General features: G+C 45.4%; 1 protein-coding gene and 1 pseudogene across 2 annotated transcripts in view; one reads left to right on the top strand and one right to left on the bottom strand.

The window, feature by feature from the left end:
* Positions 1-10,064, top strand: part of LOC120059966 (membrane-associated guanylate kinase, WW and PDZ domain-containing protein 1-like) — a 167,822-nt gene extending 157,758 nt beyond the window's left edge. For both annotated transcript variants that reach the window (XM_039009053.1, XM_039009047.1), the window contains 5 exons: positions 3,762-3,855; positions 3,955-4,048; positions 4,464-4,607; positions 5,334-5,472; positions 8,131-10,064. In XM_039009053.1, the coding sequence (XP_038864981.1) occupies positions 3,762-3,855; positions 3,955-4,048; positions 4,464-4,607; positions 5,334-5,472; positions 8,131-9,395 (1,736 nt within the window). In that variant the 3' untranslated portion in view covers positions 9,396-10,064. The remainder of the gene's footprint in view (positions 1-3,761; positions 3,856-3,954; positions 4,049-4,463; positions 4,608-5,333; positions 5,473-8,130) is intronic.
* Positions 10,065-20,308: 10,244 nt separating this feature from the next.
* LOC120059956 lies at positions 20,309-21,752 on the bottom strand (annotated as a pseudogene).
* Positions 21,753-26,395: the final 4,643 nt, after the last annotated feature.

Below are 26,395 nucleotides of genomic sequence, written 5' to 3'. Positions count from 1 at the left end.
GTGAAGCTGGTTGAGAGAATGCCAAGAGTGTGCAAAGCTGGAGTGTGCAAAGCTGTCATCAAGGCAAAGGGTGGCTACTTTGAAGAATCTAAAATCTAAAATACATTTTGATTTTAACACTTTTTTGGTTACTACATGATGTGTTATTTCATAGTTTTGATGTCTTCAGTATTATTCTATGTAGAAAATAGTAAAAATAAAGAAAAATACTGGTACTGTATATACACTCTGTACAAAACATTAGGAACACCCTTTTGCCCTGAATTCATTATTTGGTGCATGGAATCTGGGATGCTGGCCCATGTTGATTCTAATGCTTCCGTCAGTTGTCAATTTGGTTGGATGTCCTTTGGGTTGTGGACCATTCAACAGGAAACTGTTGAGCGTGAAAAACCCAGCAATGTTGCAGTTCTTGATACACTCAAACCGATGCACCTGGTACCTACTACCATACCCTGTTCAAAGTCACTTAAATCTTTTATCTAGCCAAATAACCATCTGAATGGTACACATACACAACCTCAATTGTCTCAAGGCTTAGAAATCCTTCTTTAAACTTAATCTACATACTGATTGAAGTGTATTTAACAAGTGACATCAATAAGGGATAATAGCTTTCAACCTGGATTCACCTGGTCAGTCTGTCATGGAAAGAGCAGTTGTTCCTAATGTTTTCTACCCTCAGTGTATATATACCTTTTGCTAAAGGAAGCCTATCTCAGTACATCACCATCACACTGTTTTTACATTTCAAGTGCTCTAGTCAGTCTGAACACCCCCACAATGTTGACAGAGCTGCTTCTCTGGGATGTGAGGGAACTTTCTAGTGCAGTCGTGCCTTTCACATACTTCTGAAACATGCAAGAGTTATTCAACTGTCAGAGGCTGTCACAATGTGTGTATGTTTGTCTGTGTGTTAGGGCTAAAAGCTCTCGCTACACTGCACTAACACATCACCCTGGACTGCTGTTTCATTAAGTGAGGGAGAATCAGGGAGAACGTCAGTGTAACCACTAGTCTTTGTCAACCTGCATGTTGGAGAAATTTGAACTATTTGTCCATGTTTTTGGCTGTTTTTATGGATGAAAGCCTTTTTCTGTAGAGCCATAGATGATTACACTGAGGCAAAATTGTTCTGCCAAGAAAACAGATAGAGGGCGGATGTTTTATAAAAGCATAGTTTGGGTTTGTGAGGGAGGGAGAGTTTGTATTTTGGGCTGAGAGGTTGTGTGTGTGTGTTAGATTGAGAATCCCTGTGTATTAGTGAGATATGTAGATTTATCCAGGGCAGGGTTGTCTCCTGCTGTTTAACACAGGGCTGTTAGGGAAGGAGATTTAATAAGGAGGCTGATTCCAAAATCACTGCAGGGAGACTCAGCGCTCTCTCTCTCTCCCCTTCCCCTCTCTCTTGCTTGCACTCTCTCTCTCTCTCTCCTTTCGCTTTCACTCTCGCTCTCTCTCGCCCTCCCCCTTCCCCTCTCTCTCACTCTCACTCTCCCCCCTTTCTCTCACTCTCCCCCCTTTCTCTCACTCCCCCCTTTCTCTCGCTCCCCCTCCCGCTCTCTCCCCCTCCCGCTCTCTCCCCCTCCCGCTCTCTCCCCCTCCCGCTCTCTCCCCCCTTCCTCTCTCTCCCCCCCTTCCTCTCTCTCCCCTTTCTTTCTCTCTCTCTCCCCCTTTCACTCTCTCTCCCCCTTTCACTCTCTCTCCCCCTTTCACTCTCTCTCCCCCTTTCTCTCTCTCTCCTTCCCTTTCTCTCTCTGCCTCGCTCTCCCCCTTTCTCTCACTCTCTCTCTCCCCATTTCTATCGCTCTCTTACCCCTTTCTCTCACTCTCTCTCCCCATTTCTATCGCTCTCTTACCCCTTTCTTTTGCACTCTCCCTCCCTCCCTCTCTCTCGCTCTCTCCTTTCTCTCACTCTCTCTCGCTCTCTTTACCTCTCTCCCCTTCCTCTCTCACTTTCCCTCCTCTATATCTCCCCTCTCTCTCTCCCCCCTCTCTCTCTGCCCCCTTCCTCTCTCTCTCCCACCCCTTCCTTCCTCTCTTGCTTTCTCTCGTTCTCTCGCACGCTGTCCCTTCTCTCTCTCGCTTTACCTCTCACCCCCCTTCCTCTCTCTTTCTGTCTCTGCCTCACTCTCCCCCTTCCTCTCTCTCTCGCTCTCTATTTCCTTCCTCTCTCGTCCACCTTTCTCTCTCTTCCCCCTTTCTCTCTCCCCTTTCTTTCTCTCGCTCTCTCTCTCCCCCTTCTCTCTCTCTCTCTCTCCCCCTTCTCTCTCTCCCCCTTCCTCTCTCTTTTTCTCTGCCTCTCTCTCCCCCTTCCCCTCTCTTCCGCTCTTGACCCCCTTCCTCGTTCTCTCTCTGCCTTTTTCTCTCGCTGCCTCTCTCTCCCCTTTCTCTCACTCTCTGCCTTTCTCTCTCTCTGCCTCTCTCTCCCCTTTCTCTCCCTCACGCCTGGCCTATCTCTCTCTCTCTCTCTGCCTCTCTCTCTCCCCCTTCCTCTCACTCTCCCTCTCCCTCCCCTTCCTCTCTCTCACCCCCTTTCTCTCTCTCTCTGCCTTTCTCTCTCACCTAATATAGTCTGCATTGTGATGTAGTGTAAAAGCAACAAGGGAGAGATGGTGTGACCCTTACTCAGCCCCCTGGGTAGGCAGGCAGGGCTGAATTCTTCCTCCCATGAATTCTTCGATAAAATTGTCCTTTTCCCCTTCCATTCTCACAGTGGGAGAGACTGATCAGTGATACAGTTCAGTGCATTCTGCATCCTGTGTCCTGAATGTTTCAAGAGGGGCAAAAAAAAGAAAAGGTTGCAAACTGCACTAAAGTGGAAAGACTGGGAGGGAAGAAGGGATAGAGTATTGGAAAGAGGACAGTGGGAGAGAAGAAGGATGGGATGAGCGAAGCAGAAATTGAGGGAGGAAAAGAAGAAGGATGGAGCCTGGGCTGCAGGCAGTTGACACTGGTGTGGAGAGAGGTCTATTTTAAGACATTGGGATGCATGGGCAGAGAGACGACTCATCAAACTCCGGGTCTCCCCAGCAATGACTACCCAGCAGGGTGGAATTAAACCCACTCGGCCCGTCCTCGGCTCGGCCTCCACCTTGATTGGCCGGCCCAGCGACTCAGGGGCTGTGGTCTGAATAGAGAGTTAAGCCAATGGAATCCAAGGGGACTAGTGGGGGAGGGATGGATAGATGAGAGAGGAATTGAGCACAGTTTGTGGGGTTGTGAGTGGAATAGAGAGCAGGGGCTGGGATCAGGCTAGGTGTGGTAGTTGGGCTGAGAGCAGGGGCTAGGATCAGGCTAGGGGTGGTAGTTGGGCTGAGAGCAGGGGCTAGGATCAGGCTAGGGGTGGTAGTTGGGCTGAGAGCAGGGGCTTGAATCAGGTTAGGGGCGGTAGCTGGGCTGATAGCAGGGGCTAGGAGTAGGCCACGGAGGGTTGTTGGAGAGAAATGAGGGGGTGGTTTGAAGTGGAGAGATGGTAGTTGTTACGTGTTTATTTAAGGGCTACATTCAACCATAGGTAATTGATCACACAAATGATGTCATATTGAGATAGAGTGCTGTGATTAGATGAGAGTCATGAGTGTACCACTCCATCCGGTCCAGGCTTCCATATGTCCCTGTTTGAGTAAATTACATCTTACCAGTGTAATAACGGCTTACGAAAGGTTTTGTGAAACTGTCCTTGTTTTTCTCCCTTTGTCTTCTGCATGCTTCAGTCTCCAGTCCCCTGACTCCCCCGCTCTCTCTTTCTCTCCTATCAGACTCCTCTAATGCATCACTACTGACCAACGCTGAGAAGATCGCCACTATAACAACCACTCACACGCCCCAGCAACAGGCTGCACCTGAACCCAGGTGAGAGGAATTCTGAGATTTGGAGTACCTAAATGACTAAGAACTTGTATCTATGAGCAGTGATTTTTAACCTATATTTTGACATCTTTCTCATTCCAGAAACAACACCAAACCAAAACAGGAGTCCTCTTTTGAGTTCAAATCCCCCCAGGCCCCTCCTCCCCCCGCCCCAACAACACAACCTCCAGCCCAGGTAAGGACTTGTCCAGCGCCAACAAGACCTGCCCTATCCAGCCCACTACACACCCTACAGCAATGTGTTCCGTTTAAGTGGTTGTCACACTAGGGAGATGCTTTATTCTGATACCATGTTGATAAGATCCTGAACAGAGCAGGGAGGGAGGGTGTTAGTCGGTGTCTGTGGCTCTGCGTGCCCTCTCGGCCCACCTCAAACCGCCCCCAGAGTCTAAACCATCTATGATTCATCTCACTCACCACCACTCTGGAGCTCCGATCTATTAGGTGCGACTGTCCTCAAGGTGGCATTCATCCCCACACTGAAATACGAGCCGTCCCCAGACACAAACATTATCAAGTCCAGCCACCGGTGAATCACCAGTCTGACCTTGTCATGCGTGTGTTTGTGTGCGTGTGTGTGTTTCTCTCAGGATGCTGCGTTCTACTCAGTGGACTTGGAGAGGGAGAACAAAGGTTTTGGGTTCAGCCTGCGAGGAGGTCACGAGTACAACATGGACCTGTACGTGCTGAGGCTAGCCGAGGACGGAGCGGCCGTACGCAACGGCAACATGAGCGTATGTATGAGCCCCGTATAGGAGCGTTTTGAAATCTGAAGTTGATTCATCATCTACTCATTGATGTGGTTATGTTATGCTGAATGCCTAATACAAAATGTGCTGTTATGTATACCATGCCCCATAAGCATGAATTGTTATTCTTTAAAGTCTATATTATGTAAATATACTGTCCTATGTGCTCTCAAGCTGTCATTTAACCTTTAATTTGATGAATTGTCTAAAAGCGTAAGAACATCTCATTCCCCTGGGTCCTATAGACAGATTAAAAGGGTTAATTGATTATCCTTTATTATTTGTGAATATGTGAAGTGGAATTCCCTGACAGATAACTTAAGGTGTAGAGGAAAACCTCTTCCCCTCTTGTAACATTGTGGATTTATAGAAATGTTTCCTTTACAGCAGTCAGAGCAGTTTTAACTATAATCTAACCTTCCCTCTCTGGCACCTCTTATGTTCCCTTCTGTCCCCTTTGTCCGTTTTTTTCCCTCCCCTCTGCATCCCCTCTAACCTCTCTTCTCCTCCGTGTCCCTTCCCTACCTATCCTCACCCAATCTCTCTCTCTCTGCCTCACCCTCTTTCCTTTATCCTCCCCTCTCCCTCTTCGTCCCTTACACACTCTTACCCAATATCTTCCACTGACACCCCCTCTCCCTACAATGTCTTCACCTCCCCCTCCTCCAATGTCTCCCCCTCTCCTCTCTCCCTCACTCCTCTCTCCCTCAGGTGGGAGATGAGATCCTGGAGATCAACGGTGAGAGCACCAAGGGCATGAAGCATGCCCGAGCCATTGAACTGATAAAAGATGGTGGCCGCCACGCCCACCTGGTCCTCAAGAGGGGTGACGGCTCGGTGCCTGAATATGGTGGGTCAATCTACGAAAACATTCCCTTTTCCCCTGTCTTCACCCCCTGAGCACAATGGGGAGAGGGACAGGGTGGGGTGCGAGAGGAACCCTGTCTCCTGTCCTGCTCTGTCCTGCGCTCCGGGCTCGGGACCTTCCACTGACTGCCACTGTCCACTGGGTGCGTCTGGTTCTACTCTGGGTGCTCTCTTCGGGTCTGGGTCAACTGCTGTCACCTGCTGTCACCTTTTAACCTTGTGCTGTGTGTCACTGAGTGGGGCGTGGCTTGGGGAGCAGGGCATTCTGTGATTCCCCAAGAATGAAAAGGGTCTACGGACCCATTGATAAAATAAAAACAATGAAAGAACTGCGAGGAGAGGGATAAAATCTTATCTTAAAGATTTAGTGTTTCTAAATGTGGATATGTTTATTGATTCTCAGAGTCCTTGCTGAATGATATTTTTTGGGTTGAAAAAAAATAAAAACTGGGAAATGCTCTCTGGTTGTATTGCATCTCCAAGCTTTGATATGACGTTATCAACATATTTATAATATTTATTGATGGTGAATGTAAGCTTCTGAGTTTAGGACTTCAGTTGAGAAATTAGAGCATTCTAATACTTTCTACCATTTCAATGGGAAATTCACAATACTTTGTTTGACATATTCAAAAATCCACAGATTTATTCTCATCTACTGTAACTGTCATTGGGAAGCTGTGATTCTGGAGACTGCACTCATTCCTGACAATTCAATTCCATTCAGCTCCACTTCTACAGAAATGTTTGTAAATGTACAGAGCCATGATCATGATCAACCCACGTATTAATCTAGAAAGTATATGGCTGCATGAAGTTGTCAGTGTAAATCCAAATGTTTTTTTCTGAATCTTTTGTCGATTTTCCATAATATTTATGGAATATTTCATTTTAATTGTATTGATCTGTTGATTGATTGTCACAATTCATCTTAATGCATTCTTGATTTCTATTCATGTGATTTTTTGAGCTGAGAATATCTTATGTCTTTCCTGCACCAATATGACATCTCTGTGAGGTTGTATATTTTTTACTATTTTTCGTACTTTTAGTTTCCACCATTTGACATTTCATTTCTGTTAGCAATGTAAACTGCTTCATACGGTGTTGTGTGTGCGTCTCACTGTCTCTATGGGGTTGGGGTCTCTGTGTGTGCGTCTCACTGTCTCTATGGGGTTGGGGTCTCTGTGTGTGTGAACACACTGTGAGTGTGTGCTGGGTTCCAGGACTTTCTCTGTAACTGATTGTTTTTTCCTCAAGGGTTGTGTTATTTTCTGGACTGTCTCTTTCTCCGAATGATCAAATAAACACCTTTTCCATTGGACAATAATTATTCTTCTGCCTATTGTTGTAGGATCTAAACCCTATGCCTTTCTCTTCTCTCTGTTTTATCTACCTTTCCTTTTGTTTCACTGGGCTCTTTCTTCCTTCAGCGATGGTTGCTCCCCATCTCACCGCATGTATGAGATCATCTAATGACAAGCTGGGAGATCCTAGTTCCTACCAAAATCAGACCATGGTTTGTAGCTGTCCTCTCTCTCTCTCTCCGATCTCTCTCTCTTGCCGTGCCTCTGCTCCATGCATAAGAATCCATTCACCCAGAATGCATTGCCAATGCCGCCGCCTCTGTTGTCATGTTGACTAGTTGGAATGGATTCACACATACCACATCTTGCATTTAACCTCTGGGAATGGCGTGTCCACTGCTGACATGCCGAAGCTTTCTTTAGATTCATGTCACGTTAGTTTGGTGATAGTGATTGTGGGACAATGGTAAAGGTTTTTCTCTCCTAGACATATTCTCAGCCAATCAATCAAGTAGTTACTATGACTTTTAAAAGCTGTCTTGTGACACTTTGATTACCATCCATGTGGTTTATTCACTGATCTGGTGAGATGGTTAGAGTCAGGTAAGAACCAATAGAACTGCAGTCATTTTAATTAGGATCAGTAGTCTCCTTGATTAGTCCCTAAAACAATTCCGTGCTCCCTCTATCCATGGTGTTGAGCCCACTCCCAGCAGTCTTTATAGAGTGCAATCTGAAAATAATGAGCAACCACGTTCTTCCTGAAACCAAACATGCTCATTCATTATTTACATCATTACTCAATTCAGAAACTCATCTTGGTTTTGTTAGTTGCATTAAATATTGATATCACATCAAAGGCAGAGCATGAGTGAGAGCATGAGTGAGAGCATGAGTGAGAGCATGAGTGAGCATGAATTAGTCATGTCAAACAATCGAAATCAGCATCAACACCACGCAGCACGCAGCATCGTAATCAAACCATTGGTCCAACCATCAGTTGAGCCCCCTTCAGCTCCATAAAGCCAGACGCCACCCTAGGCTCCTTTCCTGGGGACAGGTTTGTTGTGGAGAACGTCTCTGGGCTTTGGCTGTTCCACCAGTCCTCGCACAGTACATTGCTGCTTTTGGCTCATACATAGCAATACTAATATCAAACCATCAGCTGTGGCTGTGCATCCAAATTAAGAATTTAGCCGTGTTTGTTTGCTGACATTAACATTACAATTGGCAGTATTACTAATAATGTTAGATGCCTGGTTATTGGTCAGGGAGTCTGTGAGAGCATTGTGTTTCATCCAGCACCCTGTGTTATATGTCGTGTTCTATTCCAGACCCCAGCATCGACGGTGCCGGCCCAGCCGCAGGGGTACAAAACGCTTCGGAAATGAGCACCCTGCCCCACAACAACGCACCATCGGACACCAACACACCAGACCCTCACAAACCATCACGGAGCAAGGACAAGAAGGGCCACCACCATTCAAAACACAGACACCGCTCCCCGGACAAGAGGAGCAAGAGCAAGGGAGGGGCATCTGGGGAGACAGGGGCCTCCTCCAATCAGTCCAAGAGAAAGGGCGACAAGAGCAAGAGGTCTGGTGGGGACAACCACGGCACTCACCAACACCACAACAACAGTAGCGGCCACCGCCACCGGAGACACCGCTCCCCTGATAAGGGTCGTAGCCGGGCCCGCAGCGCAGAGAAAACCCTGGACAGTAGACAAAGCCAAGGGCACAGAGAGAGGGAAGGCCGCTCCCCTGACCGGCACCACACCCACCGCCAACGCTCTCCCTACAGGTCCCCTCGGCGCAATCGGTCACCCTATGGCCACCGCTCCCCCTATGGTCACCGGTCACCCTACCGCTCACGCCACCACTCCCCCACCCGCTACCACCGCACCCAGTCATCAGACCCCTACCGGCAGCCCTCCCCATACAGACGGAGGGGCCGGGAGCCAGAGAGGCCCAACGGGGGGGTGGCACCAGTGCTGAGGAAGCCTCCAGGCCCTGTGCCCAGCCCCTATCGTGAGGAGAGTGTGCTGCGGGAGCCTCCAGCCCTGGACCGGCTCAACAGGGAGGCCACGCTGTCGAGGGAGCCTCCAGCCCTGGACCGGCTCAACAGGGAGGCCACGCTGCTGAGGGAGTCCAGGGAGCAGCGCCTGTTTGAGGAGGATAGCCTTCTGCTGAGGGCATCCACCCTGGAGCGTGACTACAGAGGAGATGGCCTGTTATCTGCTGCTGCCCGTGGCCAGAGAGGAGAGACCATGCCCAGGGTCCGTACCCCCGAGTCCGACAGCGCCTACAAGAGGTACAGCTCACTGCTGAGGGGCCGCTCGCCTGAGAGGGTGGAGAGAGAGGCACGCTACGCCCCCAGAGAGGAGTCCCCAGACCCCCGCTACAGAGTCCAGAGTCTGGGCAGAGACATCTCACCTGTCAGGAGCTTCATAGAGCTGGAGGAGGAGGAGGGAGCAACAGCACCCAGGCTGAAGGAGTCTTACAGCACACTCAAGTCTGACATCAGCCGTGCTTCCAAAGCACCCCCGGAGCCCAAGCGGAAGGCTTACAAAGACAGCCCCAAAGATCTGAGCATCTGATGGGACGTCTGCTGTAACACAACCAGCCCCCCCCCTCTCACCGCCCCACGGCACCATGGTTCCCTCTCACCACTCAGCTCTACTCTTCACACAACAGAACACACCTGGACCCTGGATGAACCTAAATTATTGATTATATTACATTCCTGCGTTCCCACTAGACAGTGATTCCAAAACCTACAAACTTTTAATGACAGAAGTACAATATCTTATTTTTTTTCCTTTTAGTTTTTTTGGGGTCGTTTTTTGTGATTTGGTTAAGCATTCATCAGAATTTTACAGAAAATGTAAAACCACAAAAAACAATGATGTGCCTAACAGTTCCATTAATGAGCGTATTTTTGTTTAGTTTTTGTTTGATATGAGACGGCCGTTTTCTCAGCCATCTGTCTGATGACTGGTATGTATTTTTCCACTGAGCCCAAGGAGGCAGGCAGCACACAGTTCCAGTGACTGGTGCCACCCACACAGATGCTGTGCATGTCTTTTTCTTTCTCTCCCCCAGTGCCACTGTTTTTTAGACATTTGACCAGACTATAGCACAAGCCTGCATTTGTTTGTATATTTTTGACTGCAGTATGTGTACATTGATGGGATCAAAACAAATGAAGGGAAAATAAAGTTCAACTACGATGGTGATGATGATAATGTTCAAATTAAAATAATATATTAAACATATCTTCAGTGTCCCTATTTTGGTATTTTTGTATTGTAATTGATCAGTGTCGGAATGTGAACAATTTTGACGTGAGTCTGTCTTACTACCTCATGAGATTCATAAGATAAAATATTGAAGATAAGCCAGAATGGTAGATTAATAATATAGTATAATATTTCAAACAAAGTAAAGTATGGTTTACTTGGATCTGTCTGTTTATAAACCAGTGTGGTCCTTTTCCCTTTATTCTTCAAATGAGAGAGGAAGAAAGCTGTGTCCTCAGTCAAGACGATGACAGGAGCCAGTGGATGGGGACACCAAGGTCATGTTCTCTTCTTCCCAGACCACAGACAGACAGAACGGCAGATGGTAGATGCAGACAGAGGCCAGTCAGTCAGGTGACCTGTGGAGGCCACTCAGGTTTATTAGAGGAAAACCTCTTCTATCAGCTGTCAGCTTCTGACCGGACAGATTGACAAAGAAATTGTTAGACATACCAGATTAAATATCTGGTCATGGCCTGATCAATAAAGTTGTCTCATAATGAAGCCAGACAATTTGAGACGTGCTTGGATAATAAGCCTTAAAATATTGTCTGAATTGCAAATAATTTCCAGTATTATTCTTTTACTTTTGAATAACTATGGGTCTGGGTCTGTTTTAACTATAATACATTTTAGGAACATGCCAGTTTCTTTTAAGAATATTTTTCTCCTAAAAGAAAGTATGACTTTGATGGTTGTTTTTTAAATATTTTCTGTAGGTGCCATAATATATATGATGAATATGGCTGTTGTTTTACATTCTCCCAACCAATAGTGCTATTTGGTTCGTTTTTTTGTGTAAGTTATTTTTTTACTTATTGTGTACATAATGTTGTTGCTACCATCTCTTATGACCTAAAATAACTTCTGGACATTAGAACAGCGATTACTCTCCACGAACTGGAAGAAAGTTTTTCCTTTAACGAGTCCGACGAGAAGGATATCCTGCTTTCACTGGAACAAGCCCAGATCCCCGCCTTTTGTGTGAAGAAAAGACGCAGGAAAAGGGGCCGCAAATCGGGCAGCCTTCTGAGAATCCGTAGGCGAGCGAGTAAACTCCCACTGTCACCCGTTCTTGCTAACATGCAATCATTGGAAAATAAAATTAATGACCTGCAATTAAGATGATCCTACCAACGGGACATTAAAAAATGTAACATCTTATGTTTCACCGAGATGTGGCTGAACGAACATGCGGACAATATAGAGCCAGCGGGATTTTCCATGCACCGGTAGAACAGAGACACTACCTCTGGTAAGACGAGGAGGGGTGGACGTGTGTGTCTATTTGTCAATAACAGCTGGTGCGCGATGTCTAATATTAAATAAGTCTCAAGGTATTGCTCGCCTGAGGTAGAGTACCTTATGATATACTATAGACCACACTATCTACCAAGAGAGTTCTCATCTATATTATTCATAGCAGTCTATTTACCACCACAGACCGAAGCTGGCACTAAGACTGCTCTCAACCAACTCTATAAGGCCGTAAGCAAAGAAGAAAATGCTCAACCAGAAGCGGCGCTCCTAGTCGCCAGGGACTTTAATGCAGGGGAACTTAAATCAGTTTTACCAAATTTTTACCAGCGTGTCACATGTGTAACCAGAGACAAAAAAATCCTAGACCACCCTTACTCCACACACAGAGATGCATACAAAGCTCTCCCCTGCCCTCCATTTGGCAAATCTGACCATAATTCTATCCTCCTGATTCCTGCTTACAAGCAAAAACTAAAGCAGGAAGTACCAGTGACTCGCTCAATATGGAAGTGGTCAGATGATGCGGATGCTACACTACAAGACTGTTTTGCTAGCACAGACTGGAATATGTTCCGGGATTCATCCAATGGCATTGAGGAGTATACCACCTCAGTCATCGGCTTCATCAATGGGTGCATCGACGATGTCATCCCAAGAGTGACATATCCCAACCAAAAGACATGGATTACATGCCACAACTTCATCAAACTAAAGGCTAAAGCTGCCGCTTTCAAGGAGCGAGAGACTAATCAGGACACTTATAAGAAATCCTGTTATGCCCTCAGACGAACCATCAAACAAGCAAAGCGTCAATACTGGATTAAGAGTGAATCCTACTACACCGGCTCTGACACTCATCATATGTGGCAGGGCTTGAAAACTATTACGGACTACAAAGGGAAACCCAGATGCGAGCTGCCCAGTGACGTGAGCCTACCAGACGAGCTAAATGCCTTTTATGCTCGCTTCGAGGCAAACAACACTGAAGCATGCACGAGAGCACCAGCTGTTCTGGATGACTGTGTGATAACGCCATTGGTATCTGATGTGAACAAAACCTTTAAACAGGTCAATTCACAAAGCCGCTGGGACAGACGGATTACCAGGACGTGTACTCAAAGCATGCGCAGACCAACAGTCAAGTGTCTTCACTGACATTTTCAACCTCTCCCTGACCGAGTCTGTAATACCAATAGGCATAGTCCCTGTGCCCAAGGAAGCGAAGGTAACCTGCCTAAATGATTACCGCCCCATGGCACTCACGTCGGTAGCCATGAAGTGCTTTGAAAGGCTGGTCATGTCTCACATTAACAGCATCCTCCCGTAGACCCACTCCAATTCGCATGACGCAATTGCACGCCACACTGCCCTTTCCCACCTGGACAAAAGGAACACCTATGTGAGAATGCTGGACATTGACTACAGCTCAGCGTTCAACACCATAGTGCCCATAAAGCTCATCACTAAGCTAAGGACTCTGGGACTAAACACCTCCCTCTGCAACTGGATCCTGGACTTCCTGATGGGCCGCCCCCAGGTGGTAAGAGTAGGTAACAAAACATCTGCCACACTGAGGCCCCTCAGGGGTGTGTATTTTATTAGCCTTTATTTAACTAGGCAAGTCAGTTACGAACAAATTCTTATTTTCAATGATGGCCTAGGAACAGTGGGTTAACTGCCTTGTTCAAGGTCAGAATGACAGATTTTTACCTTGTCAGCCCGGGGATTCAATCTTGTAACCTTCGATTACAAGTCCAACGCTCTAACCACTAGGCTACCTGCCGCCCTTATTTAGTCCCCTCCTGTATTCCCTGTTCACCCACGACTGCGTGGCCAAACACGACTCCAACACCATCATTAAGTTTGCCGACAACACAACAGTGGTAGGCCTGATCACCTACAACAATGAGATTGCCTACAGGGAGGAGGTCAGTGAACTGGTAGTGTGGTGTCAAGACAACAACCTCTCCCTTAATGGGAGCAAGTCAAAGGAGATGATCGTGGATTACAGGAAAAGGCGGGCCGAAAAGGCCCCCATTAACATCGATAGGGCTGTAGTGGAGCAGGTCGAGAGTTTCAAGTTCCTTGGTGTCCACATCAACAACAAACTAGAATGGTCCAAACACACCAAGACAGTCGTGAAGAGGGCACGACAAAGCCTATTCCCCCTCAGGATACTGAAAAGATTTGTCATGGGTCCTCAGATCCTCAAAAGGTTCTACGGCTGCATCATCGAGAGCATCCTGACTGATTGCGTCACTGCCATGTACGGCAACTGCTTGGCCTCCGACCGCAACGCACTGCAGATGATAGTGCATACGGCCCAGTACATCACTGGGGTCAAGCTTCCTGCCATCCAGAACCTCTATACCAGGCAGTGTCAGAGAAAGGCCCAAAATTGTTAGACTCCAGCCACCCTAGTCATAGTCTGTTCTCTCTGCATTACCGGAGCGCCAAGTCTAGGTCCAAAAGGCTTCTTAACAGCTTCTACCCCAAAGCCATAAGACTCCTGAACAGCTAATCAAATGGCTACCCAGACTATTTGCATTGTCCCCTCCACCCCCTCTTTTACGCTGCTGCTACTCTCTGTTATTATCTATGCACAGTCACTTTAACTCTACCTACATGTACATATTACCTCAATTACCTCGACTAACCAACTCTGTTATTTTACTGCTGGTCTTTAATTATTTGTATTTTTATGAAAAAAAATGACTTAACAATGATTTTTCTTAACTGCATTGTTGGTTAAACTTCTTAAGGCTAGGGGGCAGTATTCGGAAGTTTGGATGACTGAGGTGCCCAAGGTTAACTGCCTGTTACTCAGGCCCAGAAGCTAGGATATGCATATGCATGGTAGTATTGGATAGAAAACACTCCAAAGTTTCTAAAACTGTTAAAATAATGTCTGTGAGTATAACACAACTCATTTGGTAGGCGAAACCCCGAAGACAATCCATCCAGGGAATTTGTTGTTGTTGAGGTCATTGGATTCTCCAATGCTTTTCTATGGGAAACCTGATTTATTAGGACCCAGATTGCAGTTCCTATGGCTTCCACTAGATGTCAACAGTCTTTAGAAATTGTTAGATGTTTTTTTGTTGAAAAATGAAGAAGTATTCGTATTCTTTGTAAGTGTCACTCAGGTGGACTCTAGTCTTTTGGTGCGCGTGAACACGAGCGCGCTCCTCGTTGTTTTTCTCCGGTATTGGAAACAGTTTATTCCGTCTTAAATTTTATCGATTATTTACATTTTAGGGTACCTGAGGTTGGATTAGAAACAGTGTTTGAAATGTTTGGACCAAGTTTATAGGTAACTTATTATATCCTTTGTAGGCATGTTGGGCGAGTTGGAACCGGTGTATTTCTGAATCAAACTTGCCAATTAAACAGACATTTTTGGGACTTAAAGAAGGATTTTATCGAACAAAATGACCATTCATTGTGTAACAGAGACCTTTGGGATTGCAAAAAGTGGAAGATCTTCAAAGGTAAGCGATTTATTTCATTGCTATTTCTGACTTTCGTTATGCATCTGTTTGGTTGGGAAATGGTTTTCATGCTTTTGTATGCGGGGCGCTGTCCTCAGATAATCGTATGGTATGCTTTTGCCGTAAAGCCTTTTTGAAATCTGACAAAGCGGCTGGATTAACAATAAATATATCTTTTAAATGATGTAAGACACTTGTATCGTCATGAATGTTTAATATTATGAAGTTAGTGCTTTTGAATTTCGCGCCCTGCAATTTACCGGATGTTGTCAAATCGATCCTGTTAACGGGATTCTAGCCATAGGGGATCCCTAAGAGGTTTTAAGGGCTTGTAAGTAAGTATTTCACTGTAAGGTTATATTCGGCGCATGTGACAAATAACATTTGATTTGTATAACACTTCTAGCAACACAAGCCAGCTTGCTAATGTTACCCACCTAGCTAAAATTCGTAACATATCATACGTTTTGCAAATTCGTTTTGTAATTCATAACATATCATAAATGAGTGATGGATATCCACAAATTAATACATAAAGTGCCTTCGGAAAATATTCAGACCCCAGACTTTTTCCACATTTTGTTATGTTTCAGCCTTATTCTAAAATGGATTAAATACCTTTTTTTCCTCAGCAATCTACACACAATATCCTATAATGACAAAGCGAAAACAGGTTTTTAGAAATCTTTGAAATTGAGCTCAGGTCCATCCTGTTTCCATTGATCATCCTTGAGATATTTCTACAACTTGATTGGAGGCCATCAGTGGTAAATTGAATTGATTGGACATGATTTGGAAAGGCACACACCTTTCTACATAAGGTCCCACAGTTGACAGTGCATGTCAGAGCAAAAAACCAAGCCATGATGTTGAAGGAATTGTCAGCTGGCCAAACTGAGCAATCAGGGGAGAAGGGCCTTGGTCAGGGAGGTGACCTAGAACCCGATGGTCACTCTGACAGAGCTCAAGAGTTCCTCTGTGGAGATGGGAGAACCTTCCAGAATGACAACCATCTCTGCAGCACTCCACCAATCAGACCTTTATGGTAGAGTGACCAGACGGAAGCCATTCCTCAGGAAAAGGCACATGACAGCCCGCTTGGAGTTTGCCAAAAGGCACCTAAAGACTCTCAGATCATGAGAAACAAGATGCTCTGGTCTGATGAATCCAAGATTGAACTCTTTGGCCTGAATGCCAAGTGTCACCTCTGGAGAATTCTGCAGCACTCCACCAGTCAGGCCTTTATGGTAGAGTGGCCAGACCTGAATGTCAAGTGTCACGTCTGAAGAAAACCTGGCACCATCCCTACGGTGAAGCATGGTAGTGTCAGCATCATGCTTTTTTGGGTGTTTTTCAACGGCAGGGACTGGGAGACTAGTCAGCATCGAGGGAGAGATTAACGGAGCAAAGTACAGAGAGATCCTTGATGAAAACCTGCTCCAGAGCGCTCAGGACCTCAGACTGGGGTGAAGGTTCACCTTCCAACAGGACAACGGCCCTAAGCACACAGCCAAGACAATGCAGGAGTGGCTTCGGGACATGTTCTAAATGTCCTTGAGTGGCCCAGCCAGAGCCCTGACTTGAACCCGATCGAACATCTCGGGATAGACCTGAAAATAGCTGTGCAGCAACTCTCCCCATTCAACCTGACAGAGTTTGAGAGGATCTGCAGAGAAGAATGGGAGAAACTCCCCAAGCACAGGTGTACCAAGCTTGTAGCGTCATACCAAAGAAGACTCAAGGCTGTAATCGCTGCCAAAGGTGCTTCAACAAAGTACGGAGTAAATGGTCTGAATACTTAGGTAAATGTAATTTTTACATAAAGGCGTGATTGGTGGCGTAGATTGATGAGGGAAAAAAACAATTGAATCCATTATAGAATAAGGCTGTAATGTAACAAAATGTGCAAAAAGTCAAGTGGTCTGAATACTTTCCGAAGGCACGGTACCATACGAAACATAACATATCATACTAAATGGAGTGTCTTGGATTTACATACAAAGTAATACAAAATGCTCTAAGACCAGGTTGAAACAATGAATTCAATCAAGTCTCCAGAGCCAATACACTCCACTCTTCTCTCCTCATCTCCCCTCCCTCCAGCTCTCCCTGAGCCTTCATCAAATATTGAACCAGTGTCTTGCATTGCTGCTGCTACCCAGTATGGATAACCAATGACTTGACAATTCATCATGACTGTGTGTGTGCGCTGAGGGAGACATGGTAATGAAATCTGTAATAATGATATCACAGCAGCAGCCCAAAGTCTGGGCTCCAGTTGAGGGGCTCTGTGACCTTGGAGCCTCTCTCTCCCGTCACCATGGAAACACACGGACGGTTCCGTCCTGTTGAGTCAAACCTGACTGGAGCTAAGATGACAGACATGTTCTGTATGTGGCAGACATGCATGCAAGAAAGACGGCACGTAATATACGTTTTGACAAAATGATGCACTAGATTTTTGGACAATTGTAGGCCTGTGTGTGGGTTTATATTTAGTTTTGATTAGATTTGACAGAATCCGTGCATGTGTGTGTGTATTTTCATGCCAATTGTAATTTGTAACATGTTGCACAGGTAAGTCTGCAGGCAAGGGGAAATGTAAAAGGGATCATGTTGCCTTATCAGGTTAATATCTTGCGTACCTTAACCTTTACATTACTGTCATGTCTCCATGTGTAAATTCTTCTTCAGATCTGATACCTTTGCACTTGATAACCTACAAGGCGACCTCAGATGAAAGTCTTGAATCAACTACCGAAATCTCCATCAATCTCTGTAAATCCCTCATCCTTTACCTGTGGTAATCTCACCACCACTCTATCCAGAGAAAACATACCAGACGGGTCTGAATGCAGAATGCTTTATATTAATATTACTATTACTATTATTGTTACCACTCTCTCCAAACAAAATACATACAGTACCAGACGGGACTTAATGCATAATACTTTTATTCTATAAAATATAGATACATTGCCTTCAGAAAGTATTCAGACCCCTTAACTTTTTCCACATTTTGTTACATTACAGCCTTATTCTAAAATGGATTAAATAAATAAAAATCCTCAGCAAATATACACACAATACCCCATAATGACAAAGCAAAACAGGTTTTTATACATTTTTGCAAATGTATAAATAATAATAAACAGAAATACCTTATTTAGATTTAAAAACTTATACCATTTTTAAATATGTATTCAGACCCTTTGCTATGTGACTCAAAAATTGAGCACAGGTGCATCCTGTTTCCATTGATCATCCTTGAGATGTTTCTACAACTTGATTGGAGTCCACCTGTGGTAAATTCAATTGATTGGACATGATTTGGAAAGGCACTCACCTGTCTACATAAGGTCCACAGTGCATGTCAGAGCAAAAACCAAGCCATGAGGTCGAAGGAATTGTCCGTAGAGCTCCGAGACAGGATTGTGTTGAGGCACAGATCTGGGGAAGGGTACCAAAACATTTCTGCAGAATTGAAGGTCCACAAGAACACAATGGCCCCATCATTCTTAAATGGAAGAGGTTTGAGACCAACAAGACTCTCCCTAGAGCTGGACGCACGGCCAAATTTAGCAATCGGGGGAGAAGGGTCTTGGTCAGGGAGGTGACCAAGAACCCAATGGTTACTCTGACAGAGCTCTAGAGTTCCCCTGTGGAGATGGGAGAACCTTCCAGAAGGACAACCATCTCTGCAGCACTCCACCAATCAGACCTTTATGGTAGAGTGACCAGACGGAAGCCATTCCTCAGGAAAAGGCACATGACAGCTCGCTTGGAGTTTGCCAAAAGGCAACTAAAGACTCTCAGATCATGAGAAACAAGATTCTCTGGTCTCATGAATCCAAGATTGAACTCTTTGGCCTGAATGCCAAGTGTCACCTCTGGAGGACACTTGGCACAATGCCTACGGTGAAGCATGGTGGTGGGAACATCATACTGTGGGGATGTTTTTCAGCGGCAGGGACTGGGAGACTAGTCAGGATCGAGGCAAAGATGAATGGAGCAAAGTACAGAGAGTTTCTTTATGAAAACCTGCTCCGGAGCTCGCAGGACCTCAGACTGGGGTGAAGGTTCACCTTCCAACAGGAGAACGACCGTAAGCACACAGCCAATACAAAGCAGGAGTGGCTAAAAGACAAGTCTCTGAATGTCCTTGAGTGGCCCATTCAGAACCCGGGCTTGAACCCTATCGAACATCTCTGGAGAGACCTGAAAATAGCTGTGCAGCAACACTCCCCATCCAACCTGACAGAGCTTGAGAGGATCTGCAGAGAAGAATGGGAGAATCTCCCCAAATACTGGTGTACCAAGTTGTACCGTCATACCCAAGAAGACTCGAGGCTGTAATCGATGCCAAAGGTGCTTCAACAAAGTACTGAGTAAAGGGTCTGAATACTTATGTAAATGTGATATTTCATTTATTTTATTTTATACACTGCTCAAAAAAATAAAGGGAACACTTAAACAACACAATGTAACTCCAAGTCAATCACACTTCTGTGAAATCAAACTGTCCACTTAGGAAGCAACACTGATTGACAATAAATTTCACATGTGTTTGTGCAAATGGAATAGACAAAAGGTGGAAATTATAGGCAATTAGCAAGACACCCCCAATAAAGGAGTGGTTCTGCAGGTGGTGACCACAGACCACTTCTCAGTTCCTATGCTTCCTGGCTGATGTTTTGGTCACTTTTGAATGCTGGCGGTGCTTTCACTCTAGTGGTGGCATGAGACTGAGTCTACAACCCACACAAGTGGCTCAGGTAGTGCAGCTCATCCAGGATGGCACATCAATGCGAGCTGTGGCAAGAAGGTTTGCTGTGTCTGTCAGCGTAGTGTCCAGAGCATGGAGGCGCTACCAGGAGACAGGCCAGTACATCAGGAGACGTGGAGGAGGCCGTAGGAGGGCAACAACCCAGCAGCAGGACCGCTACCTCCGCCTTTGTGCAAGGAGGAGCACTGCCAGAGCCCTGCAAAATGACCTCCAGCAGGCCACAAATGTGCATGTGTCTGCTCAAACGGTCAGAAACAGATTCCATGAGGGTGGTATGAGGGCCCGACGTCCACAGGTGGGGGTTGTGCTTACAGCCCAACACCGTGCAAGACGTTTGGCATTTGCCAGAGAACACCAAGATTGGCAAATTCGCCACTGGCGCCCTGTGCTCTTCACAGATGAAAGCAGGTTCACACTGAGCACATGAGCACATGTGACAGAATCTGGAGACGCCGTGGAGAACGTTCTGCTGCCTGCAACATCCTCCAGCATGACCAGTTTGGCGGTGGGTCAGTCATGTCATGGGGTCAGTCATGGGGTGGCATTTCTTTGTGGGGCCGCACAGCCCTCCATGTGCTCGCCAGAGGTAGCCTGACTGCCATTAGGTACCGAGATGAGATCCTCAGACCCCTTGTGAGACCATATGCTGACACATGCACATTTGTGCAGCCATCTTATGCAGAAAACACTGAGCTGGAGGACACAGAGAAGGCTTCTGTCTTGGAGGTGGCGGTGGACGCTCCCTCCTCCTCATCAAAGAGGTTTCTGCAGAACAGGGTAGTGATCATGCAGTGGCAGAACTGCTTGTTCATCAAAATATAGATATGGGGGTTGAACAGGGGTGAGTTTTTGGCAAAAAAAGCCGGAACTGTCATGAACAAGGGTCCGAAGGTGAGTCCCTGATGGGTGAAGGCGTACACGGCAATACTGGAGTAGGGCACCCAGCACAACAGGAAGGAGTTGACCATCATGATGACCATGTTGGTGACCTCCCTCTCAGCCCTCTGGGTGGTTTCAGCAGCCTCTTTGATGGAGCAGAACAGGTTGCCATAGCAGAAGGAGATGACCAGGGGAATGGTAAAGTGGCAGAAGAACATGTTGATGACATAGGAATCTTTATTGATCCCTGAGGTCTGAGTGTAATAGTCAAAACTGCATGAGCATTGCATGCCCTCTGGAATGTAACGTGACCAGCTGAACAGAGGGGGCACGGAACAAGCAGCAGCGATCACCCAGGTGAATGCCACCACCAATATGGCATGGCTCTCCCTGAAGCGCAAGTTTACAATAGGCTTTGCAGACAACCAACCTCCTTTCGATACACAGCACCACCAGGGACCAGAGGGCGATCTGACCGCTGTGGGTAGCACAGAAGCCCTCAATGATATAGCTGGTGAGGCCGAAGACGAAGTAGCCATTCATGGAGGTGTAGAGTGTGGTGGTGAAGCCGCCGAACACCGTGACGAGATCAGCCACATTCAGGTTGAGCAGGATTTAGGTGAGGGCCGTCCACTGCTTCTTGTGCTCGATGGTGACTTAGAATGTGAGGAAGTTGATGGTGAGGCAGGAGATGATGAGGAAGAAGATGTATGCGGACATACATGCGTAGGCTCAGAGATCAGCCAGCTAGTACTGAGGGTACTCCGAGCCATATATTGAGAGTTTGGCCAGGTTTTAGAACGGACGCCATGTTAGTGCCTTTTTACTCGAAATGTAGGTGATGTAACAATACAATTCCATACAAAATGATCCACTCTAAATAAGCAAAACTGAGCCGTGACTTTAAGACATTTTTATTGATTAGAACTGGGATCATTTGTATCCAAGTCAGTAGTGTGTTATGGTCATAGATATCCTATTAAGTTAAATTAGTATTCTGATTCCTAATTCTATGGTTGTGTTCTGAAAACTGTCAGAAATAAACAGCACAAAGCAGAAGCGTCAATTATCACTTAGCAACGGCTATGGAGGAGAAAGTGGTGCTCTTGGAATGTTCAGAAAGAAACCGCATTGGCCCAGCTCTCTATATACAGGTATATGACTCTGAGGGTACTCATAAGGCCTCCTGTAAGGGTTGGACATGGGGATGTAGAATTTGGGTCCCTCTGTGCCTTCCATGGCTGCTGTGTGTGTACAGTCTGTGTATGTATGTGAGTAACCCTTATAAAGGAGCTCACCTGATTGCCAGGACTGATGTGACAGCAGAAATGTATAAATTGATCAATAATCCAATGCTGCTATTCAGACACAAGCAACTCATCAGGATATTAGGGTAATAATGTCCATCATCATTAATCCAAATGTGTTCTGAACTAGCTACTCATCGGGTTATTCACATTATTATGGCCATTAGGGATATTATTATGGCTATGAGTTGCTACCTATCAATCATCATTAGTATCATTAGTCCAAATTGACAAGTCATAATCTGGAGCTGGGTGGTGGATCTTAATCTCTACTGTGTGGTTTGGAATATTTACTGAGAGTTAATCAAACAAATACACAGTAGAAGCCTGCATGTTGCTTTATCCCACTCACTTTTTTCACAACTGTGTTTTTTTTTATTGTCAATGTTTATTGTCAACAGTTGAACAGCATTTGTTTGTAATAGAATAGGATACTGGCTAAAATCTTTATTTTGTGATGGTATATTTTGAGAAATGAAATAGCACTTGTTGTCCACATATTCAGGGTTAGCGACATCAATTAAGAATCCCCATAGGGAGTTTGAATATTGTGTTTAATTACAGTACAATGCACCTAATTTCTCCTGGTAGGGAATAAAGCTCAGCCAGTCTTTGTAGCATGACAATTACAGCACGGTCACCGGTGATACAAGTCAGGATTAGACCATCCATCCATGTCTGAGGACGTCGGGAGATGAAGTCGAAAAAAGCAACTAGGGGCAACAGTGAGCGCTGTTACCTTCAAGTAGGTTTCGTTTTTGCTAAGGTGTTGTGGACTAGGGTGTTGTGGACTAGGGTGTTGTGGACAGGGATGGCGGATGACTGTAAACATCTGCCTCTGGTGCAGAAGATTGCATGTTTGAATCCTGTGGATGAAAGTTGTTTTTGAGATTTTGGTTTTAAGCCTATCCCAAACCTTAACCCTTACCTTAAGAATTCGGAATTAATGACTAACCTTAAGATTTCAGAGTTAATGCCTACACTTAACCTTCAACACTGAAATTTGACGTTTGAGAAACATGGATGAATGTCTAATTCTGACATGAGACTGTGTGAGCTTGTTGGACGATTAACAGGAAATCAATTTACCTAATTGTGTCAAATAAAAATACCATTCCTTTATATTCAAGATAATTAAGATTGAGCTGGCATGCTTGGAAAGACTACATTTGTCATGGACTTTTCACACTCAGAATAAGCCCACTTAATAACAATTAGATATTAAAGTGTTTCAATGGCAAGACAGAAATGTTCAGGTTGCACTGGTACCCCAAATGATACAGAATGAAAACCAAGAAACCTGTGTGTATCTTGGTTTATGTTCAAGTGGGTGTTAGAGAGTGCCATCTTATGGTCAACATGTGAAATCACATCCACCCTGCACATGACGTCACCATTCCAGTATTTTGCCTGGACTTGCGCTGTGCTGATGGAATTACTGTAATATGTCTCTCCACTGAAAAATATGTCACATGAGACGAGGACACCAAATGTTTTCCCTGTAGTTCTTTACAATGTGGGAGAGTGTTTGGCTGAACTTTGACCATTCTCATTCAAGGCCATTGGTAGGGAATGACCCATCTGTCTCTGTCAGGAGGAGTGGTGTCCATAGATACACAGATCAATATAATATGGAGTAGTTATTTTACTGCCTGGTAAGAGACAAGGCTGATGTTGTGGTCTGCAGAGCTACACAAGCCTTATTTATCCAGCATGATTTCACAGCCTTGGGACACGGCTCCGAGATGGAGATGATGCGCCCTCTGCTGTTGATAAAAATTCTTGGGCAGACCTTTCGGTGAGCGATATGGTGCCACAGGTTTTCGTCCTTTAATATACATATCTTTAATTTACATGCATAATATACAATGTCTAACATTTCCAATGTTAACAAAAATTACTTTACACCTCAGATGTTCCTGCCACTCCATGCTGAGGGCTTCCAAAGGACATGAGAGTTGTGAGTGTTCACTGAGGCTACACATTACTTCACTTGATACCTGTTTACACTCTACAGTCTAGATACACTCTGGGAAAACAGAAAAGCAAAGGCATATTTCTCTCAATGTAACCCAGTGATTGAGAAGGTCTTAAACTACACTCAACTTCCTCTTTGAAGTGAACCCCACACATTCTCTCACATGACAGAAGATGTAAGTTGTTGGTGTTTGGGGAGGCCTGGGTGACTGATAGATGACTGGTGAACAATATCAAAGGAACAGTAAAAACACTTTTCCCGCTCTCTCTGTCTGTCTGAATGAACAAATCAAGGCTCTCTCACTCTAGCACTGTCTCCTGTGTCAGGGAGTTACAGACCCAGACCCTGAGCTGTACAGGACGTGTCTGATGAATCTTGGGCTACCATTTGCAGAGATTTATAGAGAAACTTAACTAATTCTGTAATTTTCTCATGGCAGTTTATCTTTGCTCTTTATCTAATGTCAGAATATTCTAGATATTACACAGGCTTCAGTAAAGTTAGCCACATAGAAATATGTGTAGTCTAATGATGATCTGTAGCCTCTCCCAATGACAAGGTAGCTTCATCGCCTCTGGACATTGTGTATGTACAGTACCTTCTCATATTGTTGCAATTTGGTAGTTTTTCCTGTTCTAAATTGTCCAGTTGAACCGAGGTCTTATCCAGTGAGGGGGTTTTCGACCAAAAGAAGGGCTTACACAGGAGATACACTGTAAGTAAATGAACCTGCAGTTTGCAAAGAACAGCACACACATGATGGTTGACCTGACTGAGTAGACAAAATAGAAATTATAAATACTTTATTTGTAATAAACATTGACAATGGCTTTTTGTGCGACCTGATATTGTCAGCATACTGACCGTGCTGTAATGGACTCCAGGGCTTTGTTTTCTTCAGGGTCCTCAGCCATCACCAACTACCAAACAATACTGAGACTTTCCCCCTCTCTCCTGTTTTAGGGATTATTTTTGTTATTGCAGAACAAAGCCCCTTTGCTCTCTGGAACAAAGACAAACATGCATCAGGCTTCAGGCTGACCATAGCAGCCATAAACTTCCTGCTCTCTGGGGCCTGGAGCCTGCAGGGGACCCTTCACTGTGGAGCGGGCTTTGAGAATTGTCAATAATTGTCCAGACTCCATATTGACCGGTGGCCTCTCTGTTGAAAAAAGCGGATTCCATGGAGGTTCATTTCCTTTGGGTGGTTGTGTGTGGATACAGACAATAACGTTTGTCCCTATCCATCTGGACAGGTGAAAGCTAAATAGTGAACAGTATCTGCCATCCCATTGGTATGTTGGTTCAACCAGTGTGTGCCCAGTGCGATATTGCTTTCACCTATCCCGTTCTTTCAGCATTCTCTACGAACTCCGCTCAATCGAGGACTCTAATCACTGACATTTGAAAATGTTTTTCAAGCAACTCTACCATGAAGTCTTGTGATAATGAAAAACAACTGAAAACATTATCTTTAGACATCTATGGCAGAGGAGAGGGGAAAATGGAGAAATGTGATTGTAATCATCACTAAATAAAACTGTCATCAGGAATCCTGCCGTAGTGAATCAATGACAAATGAAAACCTCTCAGTATGTCTGCCAGTGATGTTGTTATGTGTGTGGACGTTATTATTGCCCTTCTTTAATTCCCTTGAGTACGGCACTCAGTCTGTGTGCTTATATAGAGTGGTAAATCTATTGGCACAGCTATACAGCACCCAGGAAGAAAGGTTACCAGAAATGGGGGATTAATGGTGCCTGGCCAAGGGGAGAGGGTAAATCATGTGTACTCTGGGTGAAGAATGTGTGGGAAAAGAGGGTGGTGGAAGTGGCAGGGATGGGTACTGTGGGATAAATATGATATGATGATGCTCTGAGATGAAAACCACCCTGCTGGACTTTCTGCACAGTAATAGACCATATAGCGGGGGGGGGGGGGGGGGGGGGGGGGGGGGTGATTGATGGATGCAGGGAGGGGATATAACTGGAAACTCCTGCAGGAAGGTGACAGGAAAGAGGATGTGGAAAGAAAAGAAAGATAAGAAAGAACAAGCGAGGAACTGAGCAAGCTTCCACCTTCCTTCAATTCTGTAGTTCCATGAGCTGGAATGGTTGACTAAGATGTTACCATATAACTTACTGTTTGGCACACAATTCGGCACACTGTTTGGTACACTGTGTAGTGAGTATAACCCCTTTGAGACAAGAGTTTTGCCTCTTGGCTGGGGAGAAGGACTGGTCCCTTCCTTTAATTATTTGTGGCACACCCCCTCTCGTCCAGCGAGGAAGTACATGTGCATGGCCCATGACCAGATCTCAGATCTTACGGTAAGTAGGTGAATGAGGGGTGTGTGTCGCCTCTGTAACACCACTACTCTGGGAGGGGTTACATCCTCTGAGAATTCAGGGCTGTACCGCTGAGGGGGAATTCACAACGGTGCAGGGGCTGATACCGAACCACAGAGACATACGACATACCTCACACCGGGATGAGTTGTGAAACCCCAAAGGGTCTGGATGTGGCCTTCCTCATGGAGGGACGGGACAGACTTTCTGGGTGGAACCATGCCCCTCCTTGACCTGGTGTTCTGATTA

The sequence above is a fragment of the Salvelinus namaycush genome, chromosome 2 (genome assembly GCF_016432855.1).
Source record: "Salvelinus namaycush isolate Seneca chromosome 2, SaNama_1.0, whole genome shotgun sequence".
Taxonomy (NCBI): Eukaryota; Metazoa; Chordata; class Actinopteri; order Salmoniformes; family Salmonidae; genus Salvelinus; species Salvelinus namaycush.
The sequence above is the reverse complement of the archived record's forward strand: the minus strand, read 5'-3'. Positions and strand labels throughout refer to the sequence as shown.